General features: G+C 42.6%; 1 protein-coding gene across 1 annotated transcript; it reads right to left on the bottom strand.

Annotated features, from left to right (window-relative positions):
- Nucleotides 1–784: 784 nt before the first annotated feature.
- LOC115099988 (cytochrome P450 2J2) lies at nt 785–25231 on the bottom strand. The gene is made up of 9 exons (XM_029618110.1): nt 24560–25231; nt 19887–20049; nt 18618–18767; nt 15376–15536; nt 14389–14565; nt 10342–10483; nt 7386–7573; nt 6262–6400; nt 785–3023 (listed from the first exon to the last, which is right to left on the bottom strand). The coding sequence occupies exons 1-9, from the start codon at nt 24767–24769 to the stop codon at nt 2845–2847; spliced, it is 1509 nt and encodes a 502-aa protein (XP_029473970.1). The 5' UTR covers nt 24770–25231; the 3' UTR covers nt 785–2844.
- Nucleotides 25232–26457: the final 1226 nt, after the last annotated feature.

Raw genomic sequence — 26457 nt, 5'->3', positions numbered from 1 at the left:
CTGGAGAAATGGACACCAGCGCCCCCAGCAGAGACCCCGTGTAAATAGCTCAGCTGTACAGTTTAATTTGCTAAATGTTTGTAGGACAATGATTGACCGTTTGGAATTAGTAAATATGATTTGAAGACCCTGTCTTGAGTCCAGCCTGTCTGTCCTTGAGGAGAACACTACATCAGAAAGATATACAGACAGCAGGAGGGACTCTCCATCACCCGGGCCACAGAGGACTTCCTCTTCCCCTACCGAAAGAGCTCACTCCCTGGGCAGTGCAGGAAGGATGGCAGGGGCAGCCCTGACAAAGAAATACTGTTATGGCCCTAAGGGACCCACCAGCATCCTGACTAAGGGTTACATGTGCATAAAATATGACACAAATTTATAATACAGGTATAGAAACTAAGCACTTCCATTGCATTTCAAATTTCACCTACCTGACCGATGCTGTAGTCTATATAAACTCTGCAGGAATCTGCTGCACACTTTATAAAATACTAGCCTAAAGCTTCACATTTCCACTTACATGTGCAAAGCCAATAACACAAATAGGTGTGAACATTCTCTTTTTATACTGTAAACCCTCTGCAGTCAGGAAAATACCTGTTGTACTAGATTATAACTTGCCTTGAGCTAACAAAGAAAAGGTGTATGTTGGCTCCAAAATGTGCCTGTGCTAGGAGGGCTCCCACCAACTTGGTAATTCTATCGTGTGTGTGTGTTTATTTATAACATTTATAGCTCGCTAATCCACAGACCTCAGTGGGTGACAAAAGAAAATACACGATAGTCATGTAGAATACAGTTACAGAACAATTTAATAGAAGATTCCTGGGTAGATTGCTGTATGTGCTTGATCAATGGAGAGAGAGTTTGTGTGAATGTCAGTGCTGATTGCTGCCTCTGTGTGGTGTTTTGTTTTGTTTTTTTCTCTCAATCTCTGCATGTAACTTGCTGTTGCTGGATAATTTTCACACACAAATTGTGTGGCATCTTGTTGCATCTGCTGTAGCTGATATACATGTCAATTTTTACACTACAGCAGCATTTGCATGCATAATTTTGAAAGTGTTTATGTGCAAGTTAAAAAAAAAAGACATGGAAAATGGTTCTCCAGCATTTCCTGTAAATCACACACACACAAAATCTACCTGTCCCAAAAAATGATCTTAAGGAGTGATAGCAACATCTCCCCCCAGGGATTTAATTTTTTGGTCTTGTGCTGAGTTTCATGTTTTGTACACAGACGTATGGTGTTTTGAATCATAAGTGCAAGCAGATTTGTGCAGGATTTAGATTGGGGCTAGCATTGTTTGTGCTTTCCCAATGTTTTTCTTTTAAAAACAATTTATTGTATGATGTTCTGTTCTTCATACAATGAGAATGTCGTCATCCCAAGGGCTAATTTTCAAAAGAATGCATATACTTAAACTTGGGATTTTATAAATGCAAATGCAGTTTAAGCATGTAAATAAGCTTTGGAAAAATGCTACAATACATGCTTTTACGCACATAAATCCTTTTGAACATTTTCCAGCAGATTCAAATCATTTCATTGAAAAATCAACTTGTACAAATGTTTGGGCAATTTCATTAATTTTTCATTAATAGAATTTCATTATTTCATTATTAGAACAAAGCACCACAGGAAAAAACGAACACTTCCCAAGCCAAAACAGCCCCAGCCCTGCTGACATTTAAAAAAAAAAAAAAAAAATGAAAACACCTCCCTCCCCCATTGCCTCTTACCCCTTTCCATGGTGTCAGCAAAGCTGAAATGGGGCAGCAGGAAATCCCTAAGTTGCTTCTGCCCCTGCTGGCTCCTGTTTTCAAAAATAGACTTGGCAGGGCGAGAATTACAGGAAAAATCCCCAGCCCCCTTTTTGATTTTGGAGACCCTACGGCGGGTGTAAGAGATGCGATTGCTGTGCGTGTGATTCATGTCCCAAAATACAAGGAAAAGAAAACCAAATCAGCATTGCGGCAGGTTCTTCGCTTGTTGGTTTCGTTTTCTAATAAACAGGCCGAGGCGATAAAGTGCGCGCACAAGGACGCGTGTCCAAACTGGACGCGTGTTTTTTTTTTTTAACATGTGCACAATCACCTCTCCTGGGCACTCGATGCAATAGGCAAATGAGCCGCCATGCTAAAAAGGACGGGCCTGGGATAAATTGTGCGTGACTAGCGCGTCCATGGCAACAGGCACCCAGGAGATGTGGCTGTGTGCCGCTTAGGAAAATGGACGCTCAATGGGCATCCGTTTTCCTAACCTGACCACCGGCAAGATTATTTTTTTTTTTTTTCATGCTGCTTCTTGTGGTTCCTCCTACTTAGTATCAGGACAATACTAAGAAGGAGGAACCACAGAAAAGCAATATTTTGGGCTTTTTTTGTGATTTTATGGAGCATTTTTCAGACTGCTTGCAGCTTGTAAAGACTTAACCCCAGCCCTGGGGCGTCGGGTGCACGGTGACTTTTTGCATGGTAGGTAATAGCTATGTGCTGGTTTGGACACACATTTTGGACATGCTAATCCCCTTATCGCATTGGGTGTTAGCCTAGCATGTCCAAAACGCATGTCCAAGCACTCAGTAACCTGTGCGCACAATATTGCATCAGCCTGAGAATGAGGGGTTTTTTTGTTGCTCATTTCATTAGCAAACGAATGCACAGTCCTAGGCCAGTAGAATGCTACGCAATGCTATAACAATGCTTTTACTATATTTTCTGTGCAGTATCTTTTGGTGATAGTTTACTCTGATAGGGGGTGCATTTTTTTAATTCTGCTATATTTTATATAGTACAGGGTTCCTCTTCCTCTAGTCGTTTTGATAACATTTGGCCTGCCTTTCAGTACCGTGGAACAGCACAAATCTGATAGGGAAGTGGAGAGAGGGTGACTCCAACACGAGCTTGCAGACTTGGCTTCTTGTTCTTGAGGGCCTGGAATTTGAACTTTTGCAGCAAGGCAGTGAAGAAAAGGAACAGCTCTGTTTTAGCCAGTTGTTCCCCCAGGCAAACACGCTTCCCTAAAACAAAACAAAACAAAAATAAAATTTATATATATATATATATATATAAATATGTATAGGTAGTGCTCATGACAGATCAATGCAGCCCCAAGTTGCACAAGCACCATGGATCTCCTTCAACCACCAGTGGGAGTGGGTCCACCAGTGGCACCACAGGCCTCCACTTCCGCCGCCAGTGGGATCAGAATCAATAGTGGCAGTACAGGCCTCTCCCTGCTCCTGATGCTGTCCCACCGGGTGTGCCGCCCTGTGCAATTGCACAGTTTGCACACCGGGTGGGGCCAGGCCAGACCTCTTTTTTTCTTTGAGCTCTGAAAGGAGATCTGACATACCATTTGCACATTGGAGCCTTCAGCTCAAATGCATAATTTAGGTGTTCTACCTCCTGTACCCACTGGTCTGATATGGGTCCATTCCTTGTAGAAATTTTGCAAGGTGGAATCGAGGAGTGGCCCTATCAATTGTTAAAGGGTCTGCTATCAGTTAGCACTTAATGATGGACATGCATGAGCTTCCCCATGACTTAAATGGGTAGGGAACAATAGTGGGCTCAGCCAAGGACAGGTACGATTCCTTCACCTAAGGCTAGCTTAGGATGTAAGGGACAACCTAAGACAGGAACCCATGGCCCCGCCCCTATGTGAAGGGTTTCTAGGCATAAACCCTTCAAGAGGGGAATGTATGTTATATTATGCACTGACTTCCTGAAGTACCTCATCTCTGCTGTATTCAAGAATGCTAGTTTGAAATTAAAGGAAACAAAGGACTCTGACTTCATGCTGGAATGCAGCCAGCCAACACCCCAGACCCATTAGCTGATTGTTCTAATATATTCCCAAATCAGAAGCCCTGCACTTATCTAGAAATAACACTCTCAATATGTTCTGATTGGTCAGTATGGAAGGTATAAAAGGTTCTACACATTACTGGAACTTTGAGTGACTTGGTGATTATACATTTGTATGGACCTGTCGCTCCCTGGAACAAGTCCTTTTACCTGAGCATGCTTCTCTAAATTTACTCTCCCAGTTTCCTTGTCTACTGCCTCAAAAGGGCTGCGGTCTCCAGGAAGATTTAGCCTTCTGTCCACCTGATCTTCCCAGCCTACATTCTCTAACCTCACTCAGCTGAGGCTTAGAACCAGAAGGCCCATAGCCTTGCTTTCCGGCCCTCTCTATGGCTTTGATTCTCCAAATTCTATTACCATTTTGGCTAGGTTATCTCCAAACAACAGATTTCCTTTAAAGGGTAGCCTGGTTAATTTTGCTTTGGAAGCTGAATCTGCTGACCAGTTTCTTAGCCGCAGCAGGTGCCTAGAGAGGACAGATGTAGCCACCGACTTGGAGGAGATGATGAGGTCATATAGGGTATGAGCCAAAAAGGCCACCCCCCAGTTCCCTTCTGACCTTCTGCTGCTTGTCCCTGCTGTAACCAGCAGGTCATTGCCCCTTTTGTAACCAGCAGGTCATTGCCCTAGCCATGTAGCCCCTGCAGATTGCTGCTTGCAGTGCTAGGCTAGCCAGGTCAAAGGATCTCGTCATAGACGTGCCCGGCTTGTGGTCCTGCGGGTCCTTCAGTGCTGGGATTGTGCTCCTTTTTGATAATTGCTGCTTCAGCAGCATCGACTTGAGGCATCTTAAGGAGTTTCTCCCTCTTTTGCAGCGAATACAGCGTTTCCATAGTTCTAAAGCTTTTTAGTCCCAGCTCCACCGTTTCCCCACTCTGTGACTACCATACCTTGACTGGTGGCATGCAGCACAGATGCTTTTGCTGGCTTTTTAATGCCCGTGAGGACAAAGTTCCCCTTGGGCATGTCCTCCTTCACCTGCCCCTCCTCCAGCTGAAAAGTTTTTGAGGCTTTAGAAATAAGAACACTCGTTTCTTGTTGCCTAAACAATCTGACTGCTGAGCCTTCTGTTTCGGAAATGCCCTCTTCTAGCGCCTCCTCTTCCTCCCACTCCTCTACCTAGGGGCATCTCTTCCTCTCCCAGAGGACTAAGCTCATGGCAACGAGGTGAAATTTCACTGATTCCCATCTTTGAGGATGGACTCTGTCTCTAGGACTGACCTTTCTGTTGCCCCCTTCATCTTTAAATGGGCCCTGTGCATTTTCTTGATGACGTGCACCAAGAACGCCAGGCTCTGTGATCCCTTCAAACCCAGAGACCTTTGGCCTTCCTGAAGGGTTTCCACATAGGGGCAGATCTATGCGTGACTGAAGTTCCCCGGGGGAACCTATGCCAGTGGTGCATATAGCGACAGGACCACAGGCCTGCGGGTGCAATGCTCCCCCTCCTCCTGTAGGCTGCGCTGTGCTTTCTCCTTGCCACAAGTTTTACCAAAGGAGCTGGCCATGCTTTGCATCCTCTGGGTCCCGCACCTTTCTCCATATGAGCACTCTGAGGGGAAAGGGAAGCACGAGTTCACGGCGATCTTTTACCAACCTTTGGTCTTGTGGCTAATTACTGCCTTTGGAAAATGCAGGAGCTTGACCCCCCTGACTGCCCTGGGGACAGGGGAAAAGCGGACACCATCGGCTTTCGTCCTTGCTGCTGATACCCTACCTTGGCCCCAGCCTGCTTAGGAGGAACACAGACCACTTCCTGGGTGGTTATTAAACACAGAGGCCTTCCACGTCTTCTTTTTTCTTTTTCTACCAGACCATCCCCCTACCATCTGCTGGCTGTCTCCTCTGACTAGGCCGTACTATAGAGAAAGGCGGTGCAATGACAAAGAGTTGGTCCTCTGCCTCCATCTGCTGGTAGGAGGGGAAATCGCCATTGGTCTGGTCTGGACTGCAGGACATTAAGAAATCTGGACTATAAAAGACTGAAAGGGATGATGTTTCAGAGATCTTTAGTTTTGAATGTGTGCAATTCTTACTGCCCACTGCACAGGGAAAAGCAATAGGAGGAGTAGACACGAAAGGGGATTCCTGCACTGTAAATTGCCCACTCTCTATGCAGCAAAAGTGCCTCCATGGTTCCTTGAGGAACGGGAGTGGAGTCATTCCTGGGCCATGATTGGGTCAGTGGAGGAAACCATGCATTTTTGGATAGGGAAAGTATCTGCCCAAAAAGAAGCAGATGCAAACCTCAGCTGGTACTTTTTTCTTGGGACAAAGTTCACAGTAAAAGTTTATGCGTATTTTCCCTTTGAAAACTGCAACGATGGTGGGTAAAAAGTACTCTCAGCTTTTGCAAGCTGCAGCCCTCCCGTAGTGCCTTCTGCTTACCTGTGGAGAAAGGAAGAAAAGCGTCCCTCTTTCTAAACTGGTCCTTTTCCAGGAAGTGCTGAGGATTAAACTCGTGGGGCGTTTCCCATTCCTTCTTGTCAAACAGCACAGAGGTCAAATTGGGGAACACAAAAGTACCCTAAGAAGAATCACAGAGAAGAGATGGGAACATTCACTTTTTGCCTCAGGAGCTCTTTTATTTAATTTTGATACATTTCTTAACTGCTTACCCAGCACCAAGCTATGAAAAGGGTAAGACTTTAAAAAAATAAATAAATGAAATAGGAACCTGGAGTTTTCATTCTTACAAAAACACTTTTTAGCATATTTTTCTATAATTTCTGCTGCTCTAAAATATCATATGGGCTAGGTTAGAAAAGTTTAATTTCAAGTAATGCATATTTTTCCTCTCTCTTAAGGAAATTTAAAACATTGAGAGAGAAAATGTAGGCTCAAGCCACTTTGTCTAAAATGTTTGAACTCTGACTCACGAAAGACGGTTGAACAATTGAAACATGGGTGTCCTACAACTTGATCAGGAAAGCGTTGGTGTTTCACTTTAAGAACTGGAATCGCTGTAGGTCTCTTCATCAGATACCTAATGGTCAGGACCAGCCTAGAACTCATTTTCATAGTAAAATTCTAACGCATTCGATCACAGGTGCAATTTTTAAGCACTGCACCAATCTTTAAAGCGACGGTGGGCACGTGCGTGCCTTTGAGACCTGCCGTGAGTGCAAAGGGTAGGGGCAGTCTTTATCTTTACTTGCATTTCTATACCTCTCTCTGCACAGATAGAATTTTGCTTGAAGAACTATACATGAGTTGTTATAAACCCTTTGTCCCAGGCCGCCGTAAATATCCTTGCTTTCCCAGGAAAGCCTCCGACCCCAGACAGAGTACATGAAAAAGCGAGGAGCTCCACGTGCAGTCGCTTCTGCAGAAATGCACGAGTTGTTCATAGCTCTGTTTTCTCTCAAATATGCTAAGGCTGCCCCCAGATTGAGATTATATCGTAGTCTTCAATGCCCATTTTGGCTCATTTTAATTTGGCACCATTTTGAACAGGTTCAACTAGTAACATCCATCGATTAAATTTTAGAAGATAGGAAATGTATCCGTACCTTTGGCAGATCGAATCCCGCTAGTGTGGTATTGCAGACGGTGACTCTTGGCACGTTTAATGGTATAATGTTGCTGATCCTTTGTATCTCATGAATTACAGCATTGGTATATGGCATATCAGTCCTGTCTGCTGTCAGTGGCTGTCTGGAAACTCCAATCACGCGGTCAATCTCTGCCTGGACTTGCTCTGAAAGAAATGAAATCTTCATCGTACACTGAAGAGAAAAGGTTGCTGCCACAGCAGAAATCTGAGATCTCTAGGTTTCAAACTTGGGGGCCAATGTACCAAACTGTCGATAGTATTTGTAAGTATTGATGCACATCAAATACCTACATTATATAATGCAAGCAATTCGCTTGTTAATGCACAGGACTGGCGTTGTTAACATTTGGAAAGCGGCTTGTGTTAATGTTAATGCAAAATCTCTGCTAAGAAGGTAATGATATGCAAAAGAACACTGCAAATGAACATAAGAATTGGCATACTGGGTCAAACTAAGGGTCCATCCAGCCCAGCATTCTGTTTCCAACAGTGGCCAATCCAAATCACAAGTACATGGCAAGTACCCAAACATTAAATAGATTTCAAGCTACTATAGCTTATTAATTAATAATAATAATAATCTATGGCTTTAAACCCTAGAGGAACTTATCCATTTAATCATATTGTAGCAGATTTTAAAAGCCCTATGCACGCCGAGCCTATTTTGCATAGGCCCGGCGATGCATGCAAGCCCTGGGATGTGCGTATGTCCCGGGGCTTGAAAAAAGGGGTGGGGCTTGGCAGTCTGGGGCGGGGGTGTGGCCAGAGGCCTCCGTAGGGCCTCTAGGCTGGGGGAACGGCACGTGCAACCTATGCCTGCCCAGAGGCAGGCGCAACATCTCAAAAAAGATATAGTTGCGATGGAGAAGATACAGAGAAGGGCAACCAAAATGATAAAGGGGATGGAACAGCTCCCCTATGAGGAAAGGCTGAAGAGGTTAGGGCTGTTCAGCTTGGAGAAGAGATGGCTGAGGGGGGATATGATAGAGGTGTTTAAGATCATGAGAGGTCTTGAACGAGTAGATGTGACTCGGTTATTTACACTTTCGAATAATAGAAGGACTAGGGGGCATTCCATGAAGTTAGCAAGTAGCACATTTAAGACTAATCTGAGAAAATTCTTTTTCACTCAACGCACAGTTAAGCTCTGGAATTTGTTGCCAGAGGATGTGGTTAGTACAGTTAGTGTAGCTGGGTTCAAAAAAGGTTTGGATAAGTTCTTGGAGGAGAAGTCCATTAATGGCTATTAATCAATTTTACTTAGGGAATAGCCACTGCTATTAATTGCATCAGTAGCATGGGATCTTCTTAGTGTTTGGGTAATTGCCAGGTTATTGTGGCCTGGTTTTGGCCTCTGTTGGAAACAGGATGCTGGGCTTGATGGACCCTTGGTCTGACCCAGCATGGCAATTTCTTATGTTCTTATCATCTTATGTTCTTATGTTCTTAACTTGAAAAATAAAGGTCGGGGGGGGGGGGGGAGGGAACAGGGAAAGTCAACCGGGGCTCCCCTAGGGCTTGGCGTGCACAAGTGTGCATCCCCTTGCGCACGCCGTAGCTGCACCACAGTTTCTTTGAGCTCTAATTCCATTTTGGAGACGCGCATTGAGCGAAATCATTAATTCATCATGTGCTGCACATTCAGATTTGTGCACAACTTAAAACACAGAGAAATAGCAAAAGGCTTTACACAGAATGGATACATGATCTTCGTGGCATCAGCCCTGCAGGCACACAAAAAGTCCTGCTAACATGTATTGCCCCTGAGGCAGCTCTCGACCAAAAGAGCAAAACTCGGCCAGAGTTGGGCAAAATCCAATAAAGGGCTTTTTTATACACCGATCCTCGCTTTCTTTACTGCTATACAGCTAACTGGATCGGCTTCTGATTTGTTTTCTGGGTGTATACCATCTAGTCCAGGTGCTTTACTACTCTTCAGCCTGTCAATTTAGTCTACCATATCTTCCAGATTCACCGTGATTTGGTTCAGTTCATCTGAATTTTCACCCTTGAAAACCATCTCCAGAACGGATATTTCCCCAACATCCTCATCAGTAAACACTGAAACAAGGAATTCATTTAGTCTTTCCACAATAGACTTCTCTTCTCTATATGCCTCTTTAATCCCACGATCATCTAACGGTCCAACTGACGCCCTTGCAGGCTTTCTGCAAGTTTTTACTATGAGTTTTTGCTTCTATGGCCAACTTCTTTTCAAATTCTTTTAGCCTGTCTTATCCATGTCTTACATTTAACTTGCCAACGCTTATGCTTTATCCTAAATAGATCATTACCAGTTAGCATACGGGAAAAAATAATGCCTTAACACATCTGCATTACATTTTGTGTATTTTAATGCAAACATTTTTAACTACACCTCATCATCTTTGCCATGTGCCTCACAAACACTGCTCCCCTTCCCCACTCCCCTCTTACACAAACACTGCTCCCCTCTCTCTCTCACACACAACCACTGCTGTCCTCACCCCCCCCAATGATGCCCCCTCTCAGCCCCTCCTAACCTCCCCCAAATTATCCCCCTTTGCTCTGACTGCCACAGACTCACCCCCTCCTCTGTCCCTGACTTGAAAGGAGGATGGGGTTGGATTAGGGAGTAAAGTAGCTTTTCTGCTCTAGGCTCTTCCCTTCTTCGCTACAGGCTGCCTTGGTGGGCAAGGGCTTGATCACGAAGCAAAGATCTGTTTGCTAATGAATGAGATTCAGCACAACTGGAAGATAGCAAATCTTCAGCCAGTCTGCAACCCCTAGTTTGTTTGGTTTTTGTTTTGTTTTTTGCCAGCCTAGGCACAATCCCAGCCTGCATGCATGAGCCGTTTCAGCTCCGACTCCAGTAAGGAATGTAACTAATCAAAGCTAGAAAATGAGTCGCTTCGAAACGTTACTGATTCTACCTTGGACTTCTGGTTTTATGACCATGTACAGCAGAGCCCAGCGAAGAGTTGTGGATGTCGTTTCCGTTCCAGCCACAAAGAGGTCCAGAGTGGATTGTAGCAAATTGTCCTCATTAAAACTAGAGTCGGCATCACCTGCAAACTTTGAGAGAGAAAAGCAAGGGAAGAGGTGAAAACCCTGCGTCTACATGGATTTTCCAGCGCTTTTCAGCTTCACCCCTTCAGAAATGTATTGGGTCCAATTAGGTAGATGTCAGGCTCCACCTATGCTTTGGACTCAACCAGTCTTATTTTATGGAAGTCATCCCATCCCCCTCCCTGCCAGATGGACCAAATCACTGAAATACTGCCCTCCAGCCCCAGTTCAAAAGTGCCAAAACCAGAGAACTGTACACTGACATTTCTGATCCCAGGCAATCTCTCTTTCACAGCGAGTGGTTGCCATGTTCTGTCCTGGTCCACTGTTTTCATGTATTAATTTTGTGAGATTGTTTTGAGCCACTTAAATCTGCTAATATAATAGAAGTAACAGAGCAATCGGGAGTAAAATAACAGGATGCTCAAGTGGATGCACAATAAAGTCCCTAGTGCTTTAATATTGCCCCCTTTCTTCCTGGTAACTTATATATAATCCTATATTTTTCTTGCCAGGAGTGCATTAAAGGGGTAATTTTCAAAGGCAAGTGCATAGATTAAGGAAAACAAAACTGTGCTTTACCTGCAGAAACGGCCTCATATAAAACTTCCCATCTGATATGGGGGTAAAATTATATAGCTATGACCTTCTGCGAGTGTGTTGACTCAGACTGAGTTGGAGGCATTCCTGGGACTGGAGATGGGGAGGGATTTGGATTTCCGTGCATAATTTTGAATTTTCGAAACGCACATAAATTTCCTGGACACTTGAGCAAGATGTAATTGCATGGAGGTAGGTTTGGTGGGATTGTTTTCAAAGTGAACAGGCGCATGTAAATTCCCTCTGCACATTGGTCTAACTTATGTGTATATTTGGCGACTTTTTATGTGGGCTGTTGTGAAATTACTCCCTAGGCCCGATTTCCTGCCCTACGTGGCTACTCAGTGCCTGCACGTTTGCTCGCAGTGACAAGAGGTGTCCCTGGGGTGCATCAGGGGAGGCATAATTTGGCTAGCTGGGTGAGGTTATAAAAGAGGGCGGCACCTGGCCACCCGCCCCCTTTGGCTCAGGCTGCCTCAGCGATCCCCTCCCTCCCTCCCTCCTCTCTTGTTATGGGGTGCTGTTGTTTGCGCAGCTTGGGGGGGGGGGGGGGTTACAGCGGAGTTATCAGAGCCATTACTCTTTTGGGGGTGGGATGTAGAGCAAGGAATCCGCTAGATGGCGGACTTTCTTGTCTCTGGCTTAGTTTCGTGTGACTGGGTTCAGCCACATGATTGGGGACCCCTTGCTGGGGGCTGTGGTGGGGGTCCCCGTTTAGCGGCGGGAGGCCGCTGGAGAGTTGCAGGTTTGGTGGCCTGCAAAGGCGTTGTCGTGCTGGGGCATGGCAGATGATTCCTGGCGTTGGGGCACTTGTGATGACAATTTGGCTCTGGTGTCCTGCTTATCTGTTGTTGGCAATAAAGCTGCGGCCTTGTTTAACTCCAGTTTTGTCTGTGAGTGGTATTGGTTAATGTTATGTGCTGTAAGGAGCCGAGGGGAGGGGCCATCATTACCGGCTGCCCATATTATGATAGGAAATAGTATCAAAGGCTTTGCGTACAGGCTGTTAGTTCCTGAGACCCTTGAAGTGCAGGTTTGTCTTATTCTCACTACCCGCCCACATCTCTAGCTGTAATTCTCCTGGGACCATTTTCACAGTAAAATCAGGCACGTAACTTTATTTTGAAAATCGGTGCGAAGTCTGCAACAAAAAATGAGTTGCAGACTTTCCAGCAGTGCAATCACCCCCTAAAGTATAAAAGATACTTATTCACCCACCCCCATATAAATGCTTAGTGGCCCTGCTGCGATTGACTATTTCTTGATGAATGTTCTCCCACAGCCTGAGTACAGTAAAATTCCCAAGCCATGTAAACAAATATATTCATCTCCTCCACAGTTTTCTTTTATTTTCATGCACCAGAAAAGATATTCAGGCCAAAGCGAGGACCACTCATTAGTCCCGCTCTCTACTTGAGAGTTACTCCTGTGACTTTTTTTTTTTTTCACATCTCTGAATCCTGCATACCTAAGTTGTTTGAAAACAATATAGTACCCCTGCAGTACTGCTACACATCATTCTAGTATCTTTAATTTTATTGACATAAGAACATGCCATACTAGGTCAGACCAAGGGTCCATCAAGCCCAGCATCCTGTTTCCAACAGTGGACAATTCAAGTCACAAATACCCAAACATTAGATAGATCTCAAGCTACTATTGCTTATTAATTACAGTCATAGCAGTTTATCGATTTATCCTCTAGGAACTTATCCAAACCTTTTTTTTAAACCCAGTTACCCTAACTGCTGTAACCACATCCTCTGGCAATGAATTCCAGAGCTTAACTATGTGCTGAGTGAAAAAGAATTTTCTTCAATTTGTTTTAAATGAGCTACTTGCTAACTTCATGGAGTACTCCCTGGTCCTTCTATTAAAGCACTAAGCATCTGTGCAAGGTTGAAGACCTACAGGCTTGCCAAGTACTTAAGATCAGAAGGCCATTGCTTGCTAGGGGAACTAAATGTTCTATTCAATTAGCCAAATATTGAGAACAAACTTTTGCAGTGGCCAGACCTTTATTATGGAACTGGATGCCAGAGAACTTCCAGAAAGAAACAGGTCTCCCAATGTTCAAAAAGCAACTAAAAACGTTTCTTTTTAAAGCAGTCTAAGCTGTATCAGTGAAGTACTTTGACTCACTGACTCTTTGTGAATATAAAGCTTACAGCACACTCTGTACAGGAGCCTTATAACGATTAGCAAGTTAATTAGGCTGGATTTTATAGCAAACTCCTATGTATTGTGTATTGCTGGTTTGTTTTATATGCATGTGTGTGTGTTTTTACTTGTGAGACGCTGAGTCATAGGATTGTGCAGGGTATACATTTTTTTAAATTTAAACTTGAAAAATTAAAGTAGCTGCAGCTCTGCAAGTGAATTTTCACAGGGAAACTTCCCCCAACGTTTCTCTTTGCCACCCATAAAGTGTGTATGTTTGTGCCCAGGGAAGCAGATGGGAAAAAGTATGTACTGTGATCGTACAGTGCAATCACCTTGCGCCCTTCCCTTCTCTGACCTACCTCAGCCCAATTTTTTTTTTTGCAGGTAAAAGTCCGCATGCAATACTTCTACCAGCATTCACAGGGCACTTTTCAAACCACACTGTTACATGGGTTAAATGTGCATATGACCTCGTAAAAGCATTCGAATATTGCCCCCCCCCCAGTAAGTCTACGCAACTGTGCTACACGTTCAGTCATTATTATACGCAGAAGCGCTGTACATACAATCCCATGAAATGGGAACACAATCTCCTAGAGTAACTCAGTCAATGTGCACAATAAAAATGCACCAGGGGTAGTGCACTGAACTCATTGCATCTGTTTGTTCTATTTTATTTGAAAAACAAAAGGACAGTAATAATGTTGAATTCAGGCCTTGTCCCCACCTCCCACCCCTTCTGCTAAAGTTTAAAAATAAAAGCCACCCAGGCTTGGTGCCAGCCTCCCCCAGCCACTTCTTACTCCATCCACGGGTCTTCTACGGGCAGGAGTGATGGGGATCGCTTCTATCGACTGAGGACGCATAGATAGGGTAAGAGATGGCATGGGGGGGGGAGGGGGGTTAGACTGTCTGGGATGGTGCGGGCTTTTCTCTTTTTTATTTTGGTGACAATGGATTGTTTTCGGTGGGGTGAGGCCTGAGGGCTGGCTGTGCTGGCCCCCATTTTCTTTTTTTGGAAAAAAAAAAAAACTACTAAAAGGAAGACAAAGTAAAATATTTTTTTCATTTTCAAAATGAAACGAAAACATAATTTTCTCTTAAATGAGAGCACAAGTTGGTTTCCGTTACTAGTAATTCCCTCTCACCTTTTCAATCTCTGTTAAATAAGAGTCAATGAAATCTCTGGGCTCAGATGGATTCCAGTCTTCTCTGTGTTTTGCAATCATTTTTCTCAAAAAGCATTTAACTTTCTTCCAGTTTGAAAATACTTTCTTGTGTGCTCCTGGAAGATACCTCAGTATATTTGGGAAAGCATTATAAAGCTGTAAAAAGAATGTGAACAATGAGTGGTCGTTTCTTTCCTATACAGCCGCTGAATCAAATTCAATGTTTTGGGCTAATTTATTAGGATAAGTGCCATGGTAACAACACAATCGACATTCAGAGCATGCGTCTGTGCCATGCCTTGTAACCATCTTTAATGTCAGTGTAAAAAATTGTCCCACGCCCTCAGCATGACCGTGCCTGCAAATCTGGAACACGCCCGCAGGTGGCTCAGCTTTGGCTCACCTGTGCTGCTTCTCTGCACATTGGACTGTTCAAATTAGTATTTTTTAATTCCTTCAGGGTTATGTGCACAGACTACCACAGCAATATGGGGTGTCGTATAATGAGGGAGCAAGCATTTGCTGACTTTTATATCCGTAAATAGGCAAATAAAGTTAAGAAAGGAAAAACATTTCAACCTTTAAAAAAAAAAATAAATAAAATAAACATGATTGTTTAGGAGAAACGTATTTGTCCCTTGTTTACAGGGTTTACATTTAACAGTGGCGAGATCAGCTCGCAGCCATGAAAATGCCCAGTTGTGCATGTCGCAGCCTCACACTTGGGTATATGGATGACAGCAGACGTTTTACAAATAGACCCCCCTGGAGAGACACAGAACATGCATCTCAGTTTCTGGCCACATTCATAAAAAAAAAATGATCACAGGGAGCCAGTGTTGTGCTATGCCAGGCTGAGCTCTGCTCTCTTTACTTCCGGTGCTGATCTCTTTTTAACACTGACCCAGCCATTGTTGGCGTGACAAGTCAATCCAGAAATTAGAAAGTCATATTAAAGAGTCTGACCTGGCTTGCCAAGCTTATTTCCAGACGTAGGCTCTCATCAAACAGCTTCAGCAATTCTTGAAACTGGCTATCATGGTATTCGAACCGATCCCCGAATGTGATGGAGCAGATAATATTTGAAACGGAAATATTAATTTTATAGTGAGGGTCAAATGGTTGCCCTAAAAACAAACAAAAAAATAATAATTCTGTTATAGTTGCAGCTTGTGAGAAGGAAAGGTTGTCCTGAGAAGTGCTGAAATTTCTCTGTAGTGAAGAGGATTCTGCTTGCTGAGATGACTGTGTTCGAGCTAAGGATGATTACTCATCAACAGAGCAGTGATTGATTCAAGTTTTAAAAGTTTGTTTTGCTGGGTTATGACCGAGGCTTTAAAATGTAAAACCTTTCTGCTGAGTTGTGGGCGTTTGGTGCTCCCTGTCCTTGCTGCACACAGACACCAACTTCTCACCCACCCCAGACTCAAATTTTTTTTATAGAGAGACTACAACACATTTTGGGGATTGGGAAAAATGTGCATAATAGGAGTGAGTTAGTGGCTTCACACAAATAAGTGCAAATGAACCCTGACTACAATTTAAAGAAATAGGTCGGTTATAGGTCATTGGCAAATAGTGTAAATCAAAATATACCAATTAAATTTAATGAATTTAATATTTTAAGACTGAAAACAAAAAGATGCAGACAGCAATCCAGCAGAAGATGTAGGCTACCCAACCTTTTGCACCGAATGCCTGTTGTGGGAGATCGTACGTATGCACCTGCTGCAAAGAGCTCCTGGCTCTCGCATAACAAGTCCAATTGCTGGAGGCTACAGTGGCAGGCCTGGAGGAGCTGAAACACAGAGATAATGCATAGAGATGACCCCTTTAAGGACATTGTAGAGTGGCCCCACCTCCACTCTGGCAGCCCCTGCACTGCACTGGAGAAGCTAGGTCATCTGGAAGGAGAGTGGTACCTTGGTGTGTAGGAAGTGATCCCATAGCCAGCACCTGCCCTGGTGATGAGTTATCCTCTCACATTCAATATGTGTCTCCAGGGGCGAATATTCAAATGGGAAGGAAAAGGATTTTCATTGTTATTGGTGATTCAGTCATTAGCAATGCAGACAGCAATATAAGTGGTGGGCATGAGGATCGTTTGATTAATTACCTGCCTGTTGTGAAGGTGGCAGATCTCACGCAGCACCTAGATAGGATTTTGGAAGGTGCTGGGGAGGAGCTAGTTATCATGGTATATCTGTGGGTATCAGTGTCAAAGGAGGTAAGCTCTGGAAGTCAAATTTAGGTTTTTATGTAGTCCCTTAATCTCCTGAATGAAGTAGTTTTATTGTATTGTTTGTTGTTCCCTCCTGCTCTGAAATAAGTGACTGACTTCCACTTCCTGAGCATTGCTGGACACATCTAACCAAAGCCTTACTGAGTGACCCCACCTAGTGACACAATGATATTGAGGAGGCTCTAGAGAATTGGTTCGAGGAAGAGCACTCGATGTGAATTACCGGAATTTCAGCAAAGCTTTTGATAGGGTCCCACAGAGGAGGCTTGTGAATAAAATGAGAAGCTTAGGGGTGTGCAGCAGAGTACATTCTAAATTGGTTGACTGTCAGGAGACAGTGCGTAATAAGAACCTACTCTGAGGAGAAAACGGTGTTGAGTGGAATGCCCCAAAGATTGGTTTTAGGACCAGCTCTGTTCAATATCTTTGTGAGTGACATTGCGGAAGGGATAGAAGGTAAAATTTAGCTATTTGTGGATGATACTAAGATCTGCAACAGAGTGGATATGCCTGAAAGAGTAGAGAGAATGAAAAGTGATTTAAGAAAGCTTGAAGACTGGTCAAAGATTTGGCAGCTGGAATTGAATGCCAAGAAATGCAGTCATGCATCTGGGGTGCGATAATCCAAAACAATTGTATGTGATGGGGGGGGGGGTGAAAGATTAATGTGCACAAACCGAGAGAGGGATCTTGCGGTGATAGAATCTGGTGATCTGAAGGCGGCGAAGCAATGTGACAAGGTACTAGCTAAAGCCAGAACAATTCTGGGCTGCAAAGAGAGAGGAATAACCAGTAAGAAAAGGGAGGTGATAATGCCCTTGTACAGGTCCTTGGTGAAGCCTCACCTTGAGTACTGTGTCAGTTCTGGAGCTCATAACTGAAAAAGGATAGCAACAGGATGGAGGTGAACCAGAGAAGGGCAACCAAAATGGTGTGGATGCTGTATCAGAAGATTATATGAAGAGGCTGAAGATCTGAATATGCAGAAGAGGTACAGGGAAGATATGATTATGGATGTTCAGATGCCTGAAAGATTTTAATGATGCATGAACTTCAAACCTTCTCCATGGAAAGGAAACAGTAGAACCATGGTTCATGAAATGAAACTCCAGGGGGGACGACTCGGATCCAATGTCAAGAAATATTTCTTCACAGAGAGGATGGTGGATACCTGGAATGCCCTTCTGGAGGATGTGGTGAGGATGAAAACAGTAACAAATTCAAGAGGGCATGGGATAAACATTGTGGACCCCTAAAAGCTAGAGGTTGGAAATGAAGGAAAGGGTGCATGGGGGTAACTTCCATAGAGTGGCAGTTACTACCCTTAATCAGAAGGCATGGGTATTACTGCCATTAACTGATTAGCCTTGATGCTTTTGCTACAACTGCAACATCTCTCTCCACTTCAATGGTGGGGGGAAGGGGGGGGAATTGCATTCAGACAACAGCCAATGCTGGGCCCCGACGTTTATGCAAACCATCAGGGAAAAAGCACAGGACTGCTTCTACAGCCAAGACCCAAAGTAAAGCACGTTCAAGCAGCATGTCTGGTTGTAAATATTACTACCTTTAACATAAAGCTTGAGGGTAACCAACACGAAACTGTGGACACTACCATGTGAAACTTGCTGGGCAGACTTGATGAACCATGTGGTCTTTGTGTGCTGTCGTTACTATGGTATTCACAGTCAGCTTTTTCTTTAAGACAGCTTAGAAATTTAAAACATGCATGCAAGGCATAAACAAAAGCTGTAAATTTGTTTTAATGATTGTATATATCTTACCTAAAAAAAATAATGATGGAAACATAACGTGTTTGAGGGCATTTAGGAAACTGATCAACTTCAATGGAAGGGGCGGGAAGATCTCTGTAGCATTGTTTGTTCGCAATATACATAATACTACTGAATAACAATCTGATATCTTCTGAAAGAAAAATTAAAATCTTTCTTAACCTAGTACTCACCTTTCTCTTCTTCAATTGCATCTATGAGATATCTGATCTCTTCCTGGATTCTTTCTTCTAAGCTCTTCTTGCCAAGACCAAAATTTCTCAAGGTTGACAAAGCAAATCGCCTTTGCTGTTTCCATGTATGCCCATTAGATTGTACCAGACCTGGGGTTATCAGAAAATTGTATGCACTAGAATACAAATGATTGTTTTCTTCAATTAAAAAAATACATTTTTGGTCAACATATTTGGAGGCAGGAACATGGGAATTTAAACCTAGAGACAACCATTATGATGTAGTATATTGATGCAACAGTACTAATTAAAGTGAACCAAACAGGCAGAGCAAATAATTTCCATCCTTTCTTTTCGATTTGTTCATCCACTGCCGAGATAAAGCAAGCATGAATAATTTTTGCTAGCTCATCTTACTCAACTACTCCTATCGAACTGGATTGCAGAAGATAAAGTGGAGATACTGGTAGAGTGGAGTTGCAGGAGATAAAGTGGTAGAGTCAAAAACTAATGAAAATAGTTTTTGTTGGGGGTTTTTTTTTAACTGGCTTTGTTTTTATACACTGGCTAATGGCACAAGGTAATATGTATTAATGGAGAATAGAGATCTTTTTGTTTGGCTACATCATTCCAAGGCTTTGATGATACCAAGTCACCCTTTCACCCATGGAAAAGACAGTTAACTCTTAGGCCTTTAATCTGCAAGGTGCCAAGGAGATTTATTTTCTACTTCTGTACATCGCCTGCTGTTGAAAATGAGGAGCACAACATCATAGAATAACTAGGATACAATTAAGAAATGACTTATTTCCATAGCATTTGGGGTTTTGTTGGTTTGTTGTATATTTTTTAACTTTGAATAATGGATTTCATTCCTGTTTTATTGGTACTATGAGTTTATTCATGTCTGCTTGTCATTACTTTTTTTTTTATTTGTTGTATTTGTAACTTGCCTAGAGTGTCTTTACTGATAAATAGACATGAGTAAAATTTGATTAAACTTATTCATTCTTTTTCTATCATATTTTACTAACTTCATGGAGTATTCTGATGAGGTGCTGTTTGCCCCAACCCCAGCTACTGGCTGCCTGTTGTATCTGTTCAAATTCTGAACACCTGATTCAACATTTTTGTTGAAATTGTTGCCCAGAAGGTTTCAGCGCCCTCGTGGGTAATGAAGTTATGCCAGTGAACCCATTTTCAACTGTCCCAGTGATGCTGGACATGACAATGTTATGTGGCTGTACAACAGTACAAGGGGAAACTTACCAAATTCCTTAAAACTGTCGTAGAAAAGAGGAATAACTGGGCGTCCCGCAAAAGCTTCTCCTTGATGGACAAGAGCTTCCTTCACCAACTCAAAGCCATTTAATACCACAAACAAAATGTTGCCCAGCTGGAGACAGAAAATGTTTCCGTATCTGTCTATGAACTGAAAAACATGCATACCTGAATTAGAGTTTAATTTTTACATGTACCACTATATTTAGAAAACATTTGATATTCCACCTTCCTCCCCCCCCCCAAAAAAAAAAAGTGTTCTCATGGCAGGTTACAGAGTTCATCTGAATATAGTCAGAGAGTGTGATCTTTCCAGTTGCAGGGCCTAGATTTTGGAATTCTATGCGAGAGCCCCTTTCCACTATGTCAACTTCAACTTTGTTTAAAAAAAAAGCTTTGAAGATGGGGCTATATCAACAAGCGATTAAGCCCAATATCTAAAAAAAATAATGATCTGTTGCAGTCAGGTGCTTTATGCTAAGAAGACAGTCTGCTTTATTTAGTAGATAAGGGCTTTTCTGAACGTGGATGCTTTGCCTGATTTTTGTAAATGAGGATATTTGTACAAACATGGCTTAAAGACAGCAATAGATGGTCAGTTGTTTCTAGTGTTCATTTTGTTTGATTTTTAATATTTAATATTTATTAGGTATGCTTTTACAGTAAATCAACTTGACCTTTGGAAAATGCAATTAACAGTTAATTTGGCAATATCTCAAGGGGGGCTACTTAAAGAGATCCCCACAGTGCATGTCCAAAACACAGACACATAACCCCGGCACACAGCAGGACTTACAGATTCCTGCCAAGAGCTACAGATTAGCATGATCAGCTTGGCAAAGACCCAGAATCTCCTGTGAAATCCAACCTTCCGAAAGAGATCTGCTTGGTTACCAACAATGGAGGAGTTTTTAGGGTGCTCTTTCAGAAAAGTGGTAGCTGCTGCTAGGCTTTTGTATATAATATTCTTTAGTTGGGGAATGATTTTTATCTTGCTTATGTGCTGTACTGTATTTTCACTGGCATTCTCAAAAGCACTAGGTTTGTGCATATATTATACAGAAAAATATAGCTTTTCATACTTTCATATAAGCTGTAGTCAGCTGTCATTATTTTCTTTGTGTGTTTTGTGTGATCCAGACTACAAGTCAAAAAATGCTATCCTTTTACCCACTATAGGTTCCTACTTGAGCACCAGTGATCATCGAATGGTATGGTTTGATATTGTAAATAGGATACAGAGAGGTCACCCGAAGACCCAAGTTTTGAATTAAAAAAACACAGACTTTATCAAAATGGGGATGTACCTGGAGAAAGAACTTGAAAACTGGCAGAAAATGGGAGAGGTAGAACAACAGTGGGCCAAACTAAAAGAAGCAATTACAAAGGCAACAAATCTATATGTTAGAAAAGTAAATAAATGTAAGAGAAATAAGAAACCGATATGTTTTCAAAGGAGGTGGCTGAAAAAATAAAGGCAAAAAGAACCGCATTAAAGAAATATAAAGGATCCCAAAAAGAGCATCACAGGTAAGAATATCTGATGAAACTGAGGGAGATGAAGAAAGTAATCAGGAAAGCAAAAGGTCAGGCAGAAGAAAGGATTGCCAAAGAGGTAAAACGAGCTGACAAAACGTTTTTTAGATATATCAGAGAAAGGAGAAAGGTCCGAAGTACTATAGTGAAATTTAAAGGTGACAAAGATCAATGTGTGGAGAGAGACAACAGCAGAAGTATTAAACAAATACTTCAGTTCAGTGTTCACTAAAGACAATCCTGGAGCAGGACTGAAGCTGGTTGAGAAGACTGTAGATGGTGGTGGAAGAGACAAAACTCCAATAACGGAAGAAAATGTATGGGAAGAGCCAGAAGAACAAAGTGGACAAGGAAATGGGGCCAGATGAGGTACATCCCAGGATACTGAGGGAGTTCAGAGATGTGCTCGTGGATCTGCTAAGACCTGTTGAATAGATCGCTGGAAAGGGAGTGGTGCCAGAAGATTGGAGAAGAGCTGTGGTGGTCCCGCTTCACAAAAGTGGGAACAGAGAGGAGGCTGGAAACTACAGGTGGTAGGAAAATTAATGGAGACTGCTGAAAGAAAAGATAGTGAACTATTTTACAATTTGGTGGGTTGATGGACCCAAGGCAGCATAATTGATTTTTTTTTGATTGGGTGACTAGAGAATTGGATCAAGGAAGAGCGCTCAATATGATTTACTTGGATTTTAGTAAAGCTTTTGATATGGTCCCTCATAGGAGACTTGTGAACAAAATGAGAAGCTTGAGAGAGGGTACCAAGGTAGTAGTGTGGATTGCAAACTGGTTCACTGACAGGAGACAGTGTGAATTGGTAAATGGAACCTACTCTGAAGAAAGAACGGTGCTAAGTAAAGTGCCACAGGGATTGGTTTTGGGACTGGCTCTATTCAATATCTTTGTGAGGGACTTTGGAGAAGGGATAGAAGGTAAAGCTTATCTAATTGTGAATAATACTAAGATCTGCAACAGAGCTGATATGCCTGAAGGTGTAGAAAAATTGAAGTGTGATTTAAGAAAGCTTGAAGACTGGTCAAAAATTTGGCAGCTGGTATTCAATGCCAAGCTGTGCAGCGTCATGCATCTGGGATCCGGTAATCCAAAAGAACTGTATGTGATGGGTCAGTGAAAGACTAATGTGCATGGACTGGAAGAGGGACCTTGGGGTCATAGTGTCTGGAGATCTGAAGGCAGCAAAGTACTGTGACAAGGCAATAGCTAAAGCTAGAATAATGCTGGGCTGCATAAAGGAATAACCAGTAAGAAAAAGGATGTAGTGATGCCCTTGTACAGGTCCTTGGTGAGGCCTCACCTGGAGTACTGCGTTCAGTACTGGAGCCTGCATCTAAAAAAAATAGACAAGATGGAGGCAGTCCAAAGAAGAGCGACCAAAATGGTATGGGGTCTGTATTGGAAGACTTATGAGGAGAGGCTGAAGGATCTGCAGATGTGCACCCTGGAAGAGAGGAGGTGCAGGGAAGATATGATACAGCCCTTCAGATACCTGAAAGGATTTAATGATACATGTACTTCAAACCTTTTCCAATGGAAAGGAACTTTCCTTCTGCCCCCCCCTCCCCCACCTTCCCCTCCCTAACCCACCCCCCAGCCCTACCTAAATCCCCCCTCCACCTTTATTTCGTAATTTGGGCAGGCGTAACTTGCGCAATCCCCCGGCACGGCTGCTGTGCCAGAGGCCTCGGTCCCACCCCCGCCCCTTTCACAAAACCCTAGCTCAGGGAGCAAAGGGCTTTTAAAATCTTCCCCTTAGTGCCTATAATCCTGAAGCCCAGTTCTTTTTGATAATACAGCATTTTCTATTTAGTCTGCAGTATCTGTTTATATTGGAAAGCATACAATTGAACCAAATATGATACAATACTTATTAGCAATAATAATATTCTTTTGATCAAACAAGACCTTAGAACAAGAGTACTGACTTCTTATGTGACATGTCAAGAAGTGTTTCAGCGCTCTTTATTACAAGTTATGCCTATGATAAGGCCTGTGAGCACCACAACAGTAGCATGGCTCCAGGTACAGGGTTAGTGAGACTTTCTTCCACATTTCTGGTGCAGTACAGTCTTGATCAGGACAATCTGGCAGTGGTCAGGGGAGAAGAGGAAAGCAGGAGCCAGTTTGGTGGAGCGGAGTTCCCTTTCAGGCATGTGCGGGGAGAGACATTGAGAGAGACGTGCAGGGGTTTATTCAAGCATTTGTACACAAAGCAGATAGTTTTAAATTCTATCTTGCTTTCTGCTGGGAGCCAGTGAAGATGATGTAGGGTAGGCTCGATATGCTCAGTTGCTTTTGCACCCATCAACATTCTGACTTTGGTGCCTCCCTGGCCTTTCAGCTGAGAATGAGTTGTTGGATAACTTGGGGCTGGAGGGTTAATACCACTCAGTCCCAGAGGAGGATTAATTAAACCTCCTCTTAAAAAAAAAAAAAATGAATACAACCCTCCCGTGTAATGAATATTGAACAGGAATACGTTCTTTCAAATATATGAACATTGTAACCAACTTAAAAACATGTTAAGATAGTTTTGCAGACTACAAACGATAAAATCTGCAACGTCCTTTCAACTGAATACATAAAAATGTATATAATGCAATAAACTGTTCGCATGGTAGAAGGCCATTTTCTTATCCCAAATGCTGTCCTCACAGTTTACACAAGGTGCACCTTGCAGTTTGTGTTGAATCTTTTCTACTTACTCTAACTCAGCTTTGCATAGGAAACAAAAGCTTGTGGAAAACCTCCGCCCTGATAGCGTGGCCAGGACAAGGCAAAGTGATGAAGAACACATAAGAAAACAAGTCCTGCATTTGGTTTTGTGGGGTTTTTTTTCTTTTCCAAACAAATGAAAAGTCTAGTTTTCCACCAAGCTCACGAGAAAATTCCTGCACATGCACAATTTTAACAAAGCTCACAAATTCTCACTTAAAAGCGTATTTACTCTAGAAAATAATTAACTTTTTTTTTTTTTTTTAAATGCAGAGGCTCTGAGAGGAAAGGATAATGCTTTTTCCTAAGGACAAAAATCTTTCAAAGCTCCCATGACTACTGCATGATGTTTATAAAAAATAAAAAAAAAAAAGGCACAACCAGGCCCTCCTCACCTTTTGCATTCCGGCATGAGGTTGACTAAAATCCATCTGCAAAATATTGCCCAGCAATGGCAGGCAGAAGGGACGTGGAGGAAAGTTCCTTGGTAGTCTCTTTTTCACATAATCGGCAGTTAGGCAAAACACTGCTAAAAATATCAAAAAACTGCGAACTGTCACGTTTTGCAAAAAGAAAGTCACAGCGGAGGAAAGCTGCAGCTCCATGTCCTCTGCCGTCCACGAGGCGCTGTTCCCTGTAGCCCAGGCAGTCAGAACTGGCTTTCCCCTCCCTCTCGCTGTAATCTGTAATGCTCCGTTCAAACAAGGGCAAGGCTAAAGATTATAGGTTTCATCACAGCATAAACACATGCAGGAAAAAAAACACCACAGCAGCAATGCATTGCGCAACACACAGAACACAGAAATAGTATTTGGACAAGCAGGAAGGGTTTGATTCACCCAAAATCAGGGCTTGGAGAAATTTACACAGGCTTCAGCCAATGAAAATAATTGCATCCTGTCTTAAGGTGGTCCTGCATATTTCAAGATAGCTGGCAGAGGGGGGGATCGGGGGGGGACGACTTTAGATGGGGTTTTAAGCCAGCCCCATCGTCCAAGCTTGCAGCATAGTAGCAGCTTCGTTAAAATATGCCTGAATCTCATTGTCTCTTCTCCAATACAGTCCCTCCCTTTCCTGATTTCATCAGGATCTGGAACTGGGCAGAAGAAAGACATTAAGCAGGCTCAGAGTGTAATGTCAGGTCAAATGGCAAGTAAGAAAAAATGTTTGCTCACTTAAATATCTTCAAATACTCATGCATGCCTACTCCATAGAAAAAAAAAAAGGGGGTGGGGGAAGAAAATATATAATATACATAGAAAACCAAGATTTCAATTGTATGAAGCATGCGGCTATTCCTTTAAATTTGGAAACTGAGGAGAAAAAGAAAGGTAGTCAAAATCAGGCATATGTATGTATTCTGTAGCACTTCTGAACTTTTCTCCTTAAAGCACAGAGAAAGAAAGGCATCAGCAAGAATAAATGCATTCTTACACCTAATTTCCTTTCCTTAAGTCCATCCAAACCAGTCCAGTCCCATGGGTTATGCCCACCAACCAGCAATTGGAGACAGAGATTAACAGGTTCACCGAGGTCACACTATATAGGCATCCGTGCTGACCTCAGTCTGCCAGTGTTATCTGTAACAAGCTGACAAAAATGTGAAACTTTATTTATTTTATAAATAAATAAAGTTTCATCAGACTCCCCACTAGATTACCGATCAGATTATATAGTAGATCAACACTCCAACTCTACAATCCTTCATCACAAATAAATGATTCATGGTCCGCATTCTATATTAACCTAATTCACACCCAGAGCTATAGCCAATCTTTCAAAATAATCGCAGTATCACTATTATTCTATACCTTATGGTTTTATTACCCTGTTCACTATTATCCTAGTTTACTCCCCTGTTTTATGTAATCGCATTCTTACATGCTTGTTATTGTTATAATGTAAACCGAAATGATATGTAACTTTGCTACATGAATTGCGGTATATAAAAATGTTAAATAAATAAATAAATACATACATACATACATACATACCAGGGGGCTGCCAAGAAAAAGAAATAAGTAATACCAACTATGTACAGAGGTTTCATGCAAGTTGTTTCTTCACTATTTACCACTACAGAATATTCATGGTTTGGCAGATGTGGGAAGGTTCTGGACTGGTCTGAATGGACTCAAGGAAAGGAAATTATCAGGTAAGAATGCATTTCTCCTTACTCTTTATTCAGCCAATCCAGACACATGGGATATTGCCAGTTACTCTGTACTTTGGGATGTTGCCAAACCCACTTGCAAGATTTCTGAGGCAAAAAGGTCTCCCACTTGGCCTGCCC

The sequence above is a fragment of the Rhinatrema bivittatum genome, chromosome 10 (genome assembly GCF_901001135.1).
Source record: "Rhinatrema bivittatum chromosome 10, aRhiBiv1.1, whole genome shotgun sequence".
Classification (NCBI taxonomy): Eukaryota; Metazoa; Chordata; class Amphibia; order Gymnophiona; family Rhinatrematidae; genus Rhinatrema; species Rhinatrema bivittatum.
Note: the sequence above shows the minus strand (reverse complement) of the source record. Positions and strands in the feature narration are given on the sequence as shown.

Coding starts and splice junctions, on each gene's coding strand:
- LOC115099988 (XM_029618110.1), bottom strand. CDS start 24,769: ATGGAGCTGCAGCTTTCCTCCGCTGTGACTTTCTTTTTGCAAAACGTG. Junction 15,537..18,617: donor TGCAATTGAAGAAGAGAAAG/GTGAGTACTAGG, acceptor GTTTGTTTTTAG/GGCAACCATTTGACCCTCAC. Junction 14,566..15,375: donor AAATAAGCTTGGCAAGCCAG/GTCAGACTCTTT, acceptor TTCTTTTTACAG/CTTTATAATGCTTTCCCAAA.